General features: G+C 34.1%; 1 protein-coding gene across 3 annotated transcripts; it reads right to left on the minus strand.

Moving 5' to 3' along the window:
* Window positions 1-2,090: 2,090 nt before the first annotated feature.
* On the minus strand, window positions 2,091-9,417 carry gstk1 (glutathione S-transferase kappa 1). 3 transcript variants are annotated; one of them, XM_015370709.1, is made up of 7 exons: window positions 9,044-9,403; window positions 8,886-8,967; window positions 8,681-8,809; window positions 5,589-5,734; window positions 5,372-5,488; window positions 5,186-5,279; window positions 2,121-2,462 (listed from the first exon to the last, which is right to left on the minus strand). In XM_015370709.1, exons 1-7 carry the CDS (start codon window positions 9,110-9,112, stop codon window positions 2,413-2,415), a joined length of 687 nt encoding a protein of 228 aa, XP_015226195.1. In that variant the 5' UTR covers window positions 9,113-9,403; the 3' UTR covers window positions 2,121-2,412. The 3 variants fall into 3 exon arrangements, with proteins under 3 accessions (XP_015226198.1, XP_015226195.1, XP_015226197.1); XM_015370711.1 differs by lacking the exon at window positions 2,121-2,462 and adding an exon at window positions 4,912-5,131 and having other exon boundaries at window positions 5,163-5,279; window positions 9,044-9,405; XM_015370712.1 differs by lacking the exon at window positions 8,681-8,809 and having other exon boundaries at window positions 2,091-2,462; window positions 9,044-9,417.
* Window positions 9,418-11,701: the final 2,284 nt, after the last annotated feature.

Consider the following 11,701-nt stretch of genomic DNA (forward strand, 5'->3'; position numbering starts at 1 on the left):
CTGCCACCCTCTAAGCAACAGCTTTCCCAAAGCATGATACTGCCACTACCGTATTTTAAGTGGGAATGGTGTGTTTAGTGTGAATCACAAAGAAACTATGTGCAGACCAACAAGTGAAACTGTGGTCTCATCTGACTAATAAACTGCAAAGAGGATTTATTAAGCTTTTCTGTGTGCTGTTTTCTCATAAAAGACAGATTTTTGAAATGCATAGTTATTGATTGCCAGTATGCCTTTCAGGAACTGCTTATCTCTGCAGCTTCTCCAGCGTTAATATGGGCTTCTTGGCTCCTTTTTCAGAATTATACTCTCCACACCAGGCCTGTCGGTTTATGAGAATGGCCATGTATTGGTAGGTTTACAATAGAACTGCACATTATACCTAAGTACAATTGTCACTACGATATTTAACTACTGTATGCAATTGTGAAATATCTCTGGAAAACTTGAACACCATATGATAATATTTCCTTAATGCAAATTCAGCAAGTCAATAATATTAGCTAAAGCTCACAGATTGATGGGATCTTTATGATAAGGTTAAATAAAGGGTGCGGAAAATATGGGATCCTGTTGGTTCAATAAACATCTGAGGTCTTTACAGGAGAACTGGATTAATACTAAGACTAAATCCAACAAAGGTGGACTCTGTTTCTGTTTACTTTAAAATCACACGCTACTTCGCATCAAATGTCCTCTGTAACACACTGCATATGTGGCTGTAATGTTTAATGTTAAAAAAGAGGGTTGAATATTTTTTGCACACCACCTAATCTAAGATTTTCTAATATAAGTATAAATCTGATGATTTTCATAACGACAGCTACAGATCTATTTTTAAATATATATTATAAACAAAACATTGTCTTGAGACAAAGTTTACACAATAAACAGGCCAACTGTATGCCTAGAAACCTTAAACAAATCCATTGTTGCTACCTAAACACAATTTACAACCAGATTTCTTCTTTTATTGTTCTTTTTAAGGTGTTAAACGATGAAGAGAGCAGAGAAACTAAGCCCACCTCTTTTAGTGTCTGAGAATCATCATAAATCCGTCTCAGGGCTGACAGCTCTAACCACAAATCCTCTAACCACCAATGCAAACTGTTGAGTTTGTAATAGGTATAACCACAAAATGAAATCTCATGTCTGCACACATCCATGACTGACAGGACCCGAGTGGTAAATGTGTGTCTGGCCAGTTTAATAATGATTATTTTCCATCTGTGTTTCCATCAATGATCTAATAACACAGGGGAATAATGAATGTTATCTATTAATGCCACTGACTCAATGACATCAGCTGTTTCTCTTGCTCAACAAATATCAGCATCATTATGTAACAAAAGCAAACAAACCTGGGACTGTAAAAGAGATTAAAGGGTCCAAATATTCACTGTTGGAAAACTTGCCTTTTAAAATGAAATAATCTGGCACATTTGGAAAGCTCTAGTTTCCCTGACAACAGGTCCCCAACAGTGTATGTTGGCCTTGATCGTTATGTTGTCATACATTTGTAATATACCTACAGTACATCTCTGTTTATTCGGAAAACAACTTGGCAAATACTTAAAGGCAGAACAATTATCTCTCTCTCTATATATATATATATATAAATAATGTGGGCGTTGATGGGTTAAATATTGTAAACGTAAATGTCTGTATTTCTATAGCTTTTTGAGATGTTTTGTGCTGCAGTCATAACTTCACATGGGGAATGGGCTTCTTTAAGCCTTATGTCCCTACAGTTTCATACCAATTCACAACGGGGTTTACAATCTGAATGTGGGTTTAAACCACAAAGAGATGGAAGGGTACAATTTAGTTAAAAATATTTTATTATTTTCAAAAAAAACTTTTCATATTTTCCAAAGGGAAACTTAATAATGATCTTTTTACATAAGGTCCGTCTGGATCTCCTCCCTCTGGGACGAGTACAAACAACCTCCAGGCCTCAGCTTATGATGTAAAAGAAACTTGTTTCATTTTAGGGAGAATGTTTTATAAAATCTTATAAGATCACAAACTTTTAGTAAATGATTCAGGATTTTTTTTTATAACAAACTGTGCTGGTCTTTAAAAAAAAAGGCATTTCATTCATTGGAGTCCATTAATCTAGTCTCTCTGAATCAAACAGTGGAATACTGGCTGCACAAATTAGAGCCACGTCGACAGCAGTGCTAAAAATAAAACAGGATCCTTTTGTTTGTTGAGTGAAAGCTGAAAAAACACATACTGTACTATTCATACCATAGATGCTCCAACCTGTCGAGGCTATTTACAGCAACATTGTACGTTAAATTATTGAAATCAAACTGAAATTATAGAAGAGTTAAAGAAAAATATGAAGTTGATTTAAGAAGGCACAGTTTAGTGTGGAAACATTTTATTTTGAAAGGATCTTTGATCTCAGAGCTTGGAGGCGGAGCTATTAGGAGTAGGTCCCAACCACTTCTCTCCTGCAAAAAAAAAAAAAAAAAGATGAATCTCTTTTAAAAGAATAAATGAGGGGTCTCGTGTATAAAGTATGTCTATGCACAAAAAACTTGCAGCACATTTGGGATGTATAAAAATTAACTCTGTGTGAAAGTGTGCCGCAATCCACACTAACTCTTGACCTGCCGTGAGAAATTTCAGCTGTCGGCAAAACTTTTAATCCAAAATAACAAGCTAAAAAGCATTAAACTAGCGCTGGAGCAATCTGATTAATTATAAGACATATATAAGGTCTTTTGTTATGCTCTATCCAGATCTCCTCAAGTAGAAAAGTTTTAGTTTCACCTGGTTTCATTTCATAAAAATGTTTCTTTATAAATCCTTTGGCTATACAATTATTAATAGATTAATACAAAAAAAATCAACAGATTAATCAATTTGCAAAATAATAGTTAGTTGTAGCAGTTGCAGTAGTTACCAACAAGATTCTGGGAATGTTTACTTGGCAGAAGCAAAGGAGTTCATTTATACCGGTTGGTTATGTGGCACTGATCCAATTTAATCCACACCTTGTCAATATAGCTGAGGTCAGAGCTTTTCAAAAATCAACTTTTAGTTTATTTTATTCTAAAGCTGCTCAATGTATCACATTTCAATAAAGACACATGAAATACTGTATAACAATAGAAAAGAAAACTTGGATGCTGTATCTGTAGGCTTTTATACTAAAAGTGGCATACATATTCTGCATGCCATTAACATGTTTGACTTGATGGATGGAGTTTTTGCCCTAAATGACTTCCAAAGATGTGTATTTTTATTTTTTTTATGGCTGAGCTGCTTAAATTTAGAAAGAGTGATGTGCATACTGACAAAAAAGGTCCGGACGTTATGAATCATTATCACGATCCTCTATTGCTTTGCTATGACATGTTTTCTGGATAGAATTCAGCTATGTTTATGCAACAAACGATTTTCATGTCCCTTTGTGATAATTATCCTGTTAGAAGTGTAGCCTTTTAATCCGACCTCAGATGATAGGAAACTGGTTAGCATATTCAGGAACAACCAAGGTGACCCTTCCATAAACTAGGGCTGCAGCTATTATGCAATTCGATTAATCTGTTGATTATTTTTTTATTAATGGATTACTAATCGGATAGCAAAAGGTTCCTTAAAGAAAATTTTTTATGAAGTCAAACCAGGGGAAACTAAAACTTTTTCACTTGAGTTCTGGATAGAGGATATTGACAGCATAAAATGTTTTTTTTTTAATCTTAACTGTAAAATATTTATATATTTTTTCATAATTTTGATATAATTATTAGGCTTGTTTTAGAGCCACTATACTCCAGTTAATGATTAATAGATTACTAAATTAGCAGACCATTGTTTTAATAATAGATTAATCACGATTGTTTGTTATGCCTTACCATAAACCACAGTAAAGATGATTTGACCTCATCATGGACTGAGGGGGCAGTGATTGAGGAAGAGGGGTCTCTTCCTCCGATTTTAAATTAGGGTTTACGGTCAGGTGAGATCAAGATTGAGATGCCAACCAAATATAAAAATAAAAACTGTAATTACAGCAAGGTGGTGGTAGAATCATGTTGAGGGTCTGTTCCACAGCCAGTGGTACCAGCATTGCAAAAAGGTGACGAAATGTGAAAGGAGATAGCTGTGAGGTTAACTCCTCCCAGCCTGCTCTTGTTCCAAATCATTAGCAAGTTATTTAGCAAACATTTAACCAACCTGTTCCAAAAGGTAAAGAGGTAACCTCTGTGTGGCCTCTGACCCCTTTCCTTCCTTAAGTCGGTTCAACAAGGTACCAAAAGCTTCATTTATCCTTGTTTTTTTGGCTTTAACCTGAAAATTGTAAAGCTTAGAAGTGGCTATTTCGCAGATCTAAACAGACCTGTTATTCCAATAAGTGTAGAATCATATAGCATTAAGGTTGACATTGTGACCAAAAGCAAGAAATTAAACATATGTTGTGCAACCTTAGACACTCTGTGGATGTGTTGTTTTTGAAAAATTTATCTTTTTGATGAAAACAAAAACCAGTTATTGAAATTCACCAAAACTCAGGAGATAGATGGTAAAAAACATCGATACAGTTGGCTGTTCTAACAAGAAAATGAACCCAAAGATGTAAAAAGGATTAAAAAAAAAAGACCTTATGGAATAGGTTGACATCGACCTCACTGAAAAAATATACAGAATACATAAAACCTGAGTTCATGAATGCTGGTGAAGATTCTCAGTCATCCAGGCCATAATCATTCCAAAAAAGTTAAAAAACAACCCACTGGACTTTGTTTCCACTTTGTTGTCCACTCTATTTTAAAAACAAAGTCCAGTGGATTGTTTCAAAACAATTTTGAAGAGTCCATTAAAGAAAAGCTAAGGAACTGAAATGAGCTCCACCATTTCTGACAGAGCAACAGTCAAATATTCAGCCAGAATTACGCCATGTTGATGTTGGCTGATAATTGCGGTTGAGGTGAAAATTTCTCGGGGGCATTTAGGCAAATGTCAGCGGTGTAGGTGTGCATATTTGAATCTGCATATATATTTTAAAGAAAATTTACACAATCTTTAGAACTGAATTCCAGAATTATACACTATTAATATAAAAACACTGATCTTTATCTTATCATTCCAACCAAGAAATGGTTCAAATAAATAACTCTGACATTAAATCCAGTGATGATTGAAAAGATGTACTGTACTGTCTGTTTACCCATGCAGTTGGCCATGAGCTCAAATCTGTCGGATCCGAAAAACATTTCAGGTTTCCCATCAATATGACAAATCACCATGGGGAAACCAAACGCCTGGGGGAAAAACACAGGAGATTGACTTTTAAGTTCATTTTTTTTCTCCATTTTATTTGGATGTACAGAAGAAAAGCTAAAGTAGCACCAACCCCATAGTTTAGTGCTTCCTCGGTCGTGTGTTTGAGCTTATCTTTGATCTCCTGGGAGGTGCACAGCTTTAGTGCTTCCTCAATCTTACTGTCGGTTAGTCCTGCTTTTTTTGCTGCCTGCAGAAAACCCCCAGCAAAAAACAAAAAATTTAAAAACAAAATGATGTGACTTAAAAAGTGAAATTAGATCAATGTGTGTCTTTAGACTAGGATGGACCTCTGAGAAGGATTGGGGTTGTGTAATGTCTTTGTCCTCACTCCAGATCCGCCTCCACAGCTCCCGGGAAACCCGCTCCACCTGCTTGTCTCCACCTTTCTCGATCTGCTGCACTGCTGTCACAAATCGCATGGCAGACAAACTTCCTGAAAAACAAAAACCAGGGCATTATGTTTTATTATTGTTCTTCAACACTAAGCTCCAAGTAAAAATAAACCAATGCATCAATCGGCTGATATTTTTTGTTGATTATTATCGTTTTTGTTTTGTTTTTTAATCAGCGTCGACCAATACATGAATACATTGGTCGACTCATTCCTTCGCTCAGCAGTTATGCCTTAAGGTCACATTAGCTGCATGTACTGTTGCTCTCTCCATTTGTCATTTATTGTTAATGCTTTGTTTGATTTATTCATAATTTTGTGTTAAATTGAGACATGCATAACATTTGTTATCATTGTGTCATTTTTATCATGTAAAAGGAGGAGGATAATTTTTATCATGTAAAAGGAGGAGGATAAAAAAATAGCAACTTCATGGATCCGCTCAAAAATCTGTTAAACTGATAAACTGTCAACATAATCAGCATCGGCACAAGCCTTAAAAAAACGCTATCGGTCAATCTCTAGTTATGAGCTGCATGTTTAAAATATTCTTGAGAAAGTGCTGATTTTTAAAAACTGAATGGTAAATATAAAAGCTAGAGAAGTGGGAGACTTTTCCTTATCCTTGAGATTTTTAAATAGTCTGAATGGCATCGTCTCTCATCCATCTCGAGTTTCAGTTTCAAGAGAAACAGCTTTGAAAGGCAACCTTTCCTCCAAAAACCATAAATACAAACTGCCTGAGAAAACAAGGTCAACATCAGATCTAAGTGAAGGAGGGAAGAACAGACTAAAGGAGGTAATAAGGTAGAACACAATAGTAGACAATGATAGAGGGAGTAGGGATGATCAAAATGGCTGTTACCTCAATGTGCACTATTTTGCTATTTTTGGAGTTTTTTTACATGTAGAAAAATAGACCCAAAAATGAAACAAATAAACAAATCAAATACATTAGTTTCCCCCATACTGTCTTTCCTTTTTCCTTACAATTTTTGTTTTTTTTTGGAAGAGTAAAGGAGCAGCAATGATTGCTAAGGTGAAGACCAACCTCTCTACATGGTCATCTTATCTGCCTCTACACCACTCTATCTGGAAACCTAGTTCCTACATTTTTATATAAAATTTTGACACTTTAAAGAAAAAAATTTTTTCTTCGTCTAAAAATTGTGGAAATCAAAGTGTAAAGTATCCAGGTTTGCAACTAACTATTTTGCAAATCAATTAATCTGTTGATTATTTTTCAAATGAATCGATTAAATTGGATAGCCAAAGGTCCCTTAAATTAGATTTTTTTATGAAATTAAACCAGGTGAAACTAAAACTTTTCCACTTGATGAATTCTGGATAGAGAATATAGATGGAGGAAAAACTTTTTTATTATAAATGCAAATTGTTTATATATTATTTTTACAATTTTGCTATAATTGCTACTCAAAGTAGGCTGCTCTGTTGGCTAAAGGTCTATTTTAGAGTCTCTATACTCCAGTTAACGATTAATCGATTACCAAATTAGATGACAGTTATTTCAATAATCGATTCATCACAATTAATTTGATTGATTGTTTCGGCCCTAAAAGAATCAACCTTGAACCTACTTCAACAGAATTCCAACAAATACTGAATTAGAGTTGCATAATATATCAAACGGCATTGCAACCTCAGAGCAAGCCTCAAACTGATGGAATATAATAATTCAAGTTTATTGGATGTACTCTTCCTGCTTTGATATCCACATTAGATGTTTATAGTTTTGGCAGATAAGTTCAAGAGTAGCTAGAACATGATGAAGATGATAAACACTGCAGTAGTATCCCAATTAGGGCCGAAACAATGAATTGAATCATAATGAATTCTAATTTAGTACTTGATTAATCATTTATTTTATTATAGAGACTGTAAAATGTGCCTTTAGCTGACATAATAACCCACCTTGAGCAGCAATTATACCAAAATTGTAACAACAAAAAAACATGTAAACATTTTACATTTAAGACAAAAATCTTTTTAATCTGTCAACATGTTCAAATCCAGAGCTCCTCAAGTGGCAAAGCTTTAGTTTCACCTGGTTTCATTTCACACAAAAAATCTTCTTTAAGGAACCTTTAACTATCCGATTATTAATCACAAAAATAATCAATGGATTAATCATTTGCAAAATAATCAATAGCTGCTGCTTTAATCCCACTATATGTTTTCCTGACTGTGCCACCCTATAATGAAACTTTAGTTATAAAAGTATGGTTCAGCTTTTTATACGTAACGTTAGCAACCTTTAAAGTACAAATATCACCTTCTATATACTTTACTAACACATTACTATAAAACTAAAATACTGAAGAACTGTCAATAAGTAACAAATAAAGTTGAAGATTATAAGGGACAATAAATAAATAAGGTAATTATTACAAAGAAGAATAAATAAAGAAGCTAATTAAAAGAGATTCATACATTTATGTCTCACTATATATTTCAATTTCTACCTACATTTATTAGTTTATTGTATTTTTCGGTGCAATTAATTGTATGCTTATTTATTAATTGAGCATTTATTTATTTCTGTATTTATTTTTCAATATGGCAGAGTTTGTCCTCCATATGGCACTATCTCAAAGAGGTTTTTAGGAATAATAAAAAAAAAAAATAGCTTTCAATTCATATAGTTGCATCTGGATGTTTTTTTTTTGTTTTTTGTTTTTTAAGATTACTTTATACTTTTATACTTTAAGTAGTTTTTGGAGCACATACTTTTTTTTTTACTTTTACTTGAGTAAAGAGGTTAAGTTGATACTTCAACTTTTACCAGAGTGTTTTTAAACTGCAGTATCTATATTTCTATTTACCGGTAAGTAACAAATGTGTGTACTTTTAACACCACTGATGTTTTTTGATTGATTGAACAAAAAAAAAAAAGTAAATTGGATTTTAATAAAAAAAAAAATCACAACCATTTTGTTTGTTTGTTTTTTTAATGCTCATAGTGTTTACCTTTTTCGAACATGACCTCAAAGGGGTCAGAGGGGGGGTTTATAGGCACCTCAAAGTATTTGGCCAGGCGGTTCATATCCTTCGTCATGTAGGCAAATTTGTTGGGGACTAAACCAGGGGGCTTGTTTCCTATCATAAAAGAAACGGATTATTTCTCAGTCCATTTCCACAATGATGCAAACATACCCCCACCCTGTCCACCGACCTGCTCCCTGCATGACGCCTCCCAGAAACGCAGGTCGCAGCTTCAGCTCGATGTTCCACACATTTCTGTAGCGACACATAACCTAGAAGCACAGACGATTTTAAAACCCTCCAAACATGAGTAAGGTCCTTAAGAAGGGTAAGAATAAAGTGACAAACCTCAAACCCGAGCCAGGAGTAAGGGGAGACCACATCGTAGAAGAGCTCCACCACTTTCTTTGAGGTCATCTTCAGGTTTTTACGTTTCCACTAAACCCTTAAATTTATCTTAAATGAGTCACCTTGCAGCCTAAATGTCGCCTGCCTTAGGACTTCTCCTGAAGTGTATCAAAGTTCAACAAACCTTGCGCAAAAACAACCAAGCTTCATGTTTGTAGTTCTGCACATAAAAGTAGAAACAAATACAGCAGACAGCCGTTAGCAAAAACCACGAGGCTAAAACCAGAGACCCAATCTGACTCAATATTTAGTCTCAACATAACATTTTTTATCAACGGTGCAATAAAACTATCAAATAAACCTAAATATAAGCACAAAAAACTACATAATGATAAAAAAATAAATAAATAAAATATTTTTTTCTTCTTCTGGTGTTTGTAGAGGTTGACCAACGACACTCTTGTGCATAGCTGCCATCTTCTGGTAGAACGACGAATAGCAACTATTTGAAAAACAAAGATTATTTATTATTATCTTGTATAAAATACAGATACAGCAATATAGATAAGACTATAAGATATATTATACATGTCAAGTGATACTACACCTTCATTTGCCTTTGTTTTGTTTAGAATATTGTTAAAGATAGGCTCTGTTTATGGACCTCAAAGCTCTATCTCTCTGTTTCTTTTCCCTGAAAAGAGATCACTCGGAAAAAACTCTTTAAATAACATTTCATAAGTTATATGTATTAAATAACCAGGAGACATGACGACAGATTTTGATAGAAATTGTAATCTTACTCAGATCAGAGAAATTGCTTAGAATATACAGGAAGTGGAAGGCATTTCATACATCCCCAGTCTGCCACATCATCCTATTTTACATCATACATGTTAGCAGATGATTAGACATCCGTGGCTCCAGCCTTATCAAAATAGGACACCGCTCTCATTCCATCTCTAAATCGTTGCCACGTACAGAATGAAGATTATAACTGTATATCCAGACAGAAGAACTGTCCTAATTAGATTAAAACGTCAGTTCTGATGCGCAACATGCAGCTCATACCAGGGTGTGATAAACTCACACATCTTCAATGATAATTATCCCAACAATATTAATTTTCCATCTTAAATTTCTGTCAGTAATCGCAGCTGTTTGTTCCCCAATGCAAGTCCTTAACTAACAAACTCCTTTTCTTTTGCACTGATATTACATTTTTTATGTCTTCCGTGTTTTTTTTGTTTTTTTTGTTCTATCATTTCTTTTCTTGATGTGGAGTATCTATATAGTGCTAAATGAATGACGTCGACTGGATTAGCAAAAGGAGATTTAAATCCCATTTGCTGCCATTCTTTGTTTTGAATGTTAACCTGTGAAAATCTGTGTTTTCTCTGGATATTTGAGTTTCCTCTGGTGGACTGGCCACCTGCCCATAGATGGCTGTGAATTGCAGGATACTCACCAACCCATATTGTAACAGCCAGTGAAATTGGACTTTTATTCTGTAACTGAAGAGCACTTATTTTATACACTAGCCTGAAATAGCCCTTTGTAGTTATTCTAACATCTAGTAAAGGTGTTAAAAAGATTTATAGTAAATTCATATTTACTTCAGAAGCCTGACCTTTCTAAGATTTTTTATCATTTCTATATTTTAATCCATGCGTTAATTACAAATATAAATAACTAAAGAAACTTTAGTTAGCAAAATATATGCAATTAAACATCCATCCATGCGTTTTTAGTCGCGCTTATCCCAAGTGGAGTCATGAGGGGTGCAATTAAATATTTATTATCTTATTAGAATAATCTCAGGTTGTACAATTTTTGCCCCTGGTCAATTAAAAAGAGCATCAGATTGTTTTATCAAATCAAAGGCCGGATTTTTTAATGTGCTAAACATGAGACGGCTTCCTGTAACAAACACTTTTAAGTATGAATACAAAGGATGTCAGTTTGGTTCAAGGCTGTGAATGTTGCCATCTCATTCAAATGCACTTTTTTTTTTTATCCCCAAAATTTTATAGTCTCTGTATTTGTACTCTTATATCACCTTAACACACCAGTTATGGTCTATGATCCCAGGATCTCAGTGTTTTCTCAGCCAGTTCAGTTAGGGGAAAACAGCCTCCTCCTACTTTCCACCTTTTAACCCGGAATCCCCTTCAACAGGAACTGAAACTATTGGATTTCTTTGGCTGATTTTATTACTACTATAAAAACTCTTGCAACAATTTCAGAAAGTTTTTGATATTCCATTTATATTTATATGTTTATTTGCCTTAATTATTTCCTTTTTAGCACACTGTTGCACTGTTTTTTACTGTTTGTTATGAGGTCTCTTTTTTAAATGAAAACCCAGACTGCTTGTAAAGATAAATGTTTATCCATGATGTGCTTTTAACCATAAAGTTTTTCTTCACTTATTACTTTGGTAGCATCAGTCTGAATGCTGAATATCTATTTTGTTATCATTGTGTTTTCCTCTTTTTAAATCTAAACCTAATCTACAATCCAATTAAACTGTCCCTCTGTTGATACAGTTCTTAGGTCTTTGCTGCCACCTACTGGATTAATGCGGCATTAATACTTTTTCACAAATTAGGACAGAAAAATAATATTAAGTAAGAAAAACACCTACATAAAAAAATA

This window comes from Cyprinodon variegatus, unplaced genomic scaffold (genome assembly GCF_000732505.1).
Source record: "Cyprinodon variegatus isolate N-32 unplaced genomic scaffold, C_variegatus-1.0 Scaffold48, whole genome shotgun sequence".
Classification (NCBI taxonomy): domain Eukaryota; kingdom Metazoa; phylum Chordata; class Actinopteri; order Cyprinodontiformes; family Cyprinodontidae; genus Cyprinodon; species Cyprinodon variegatus.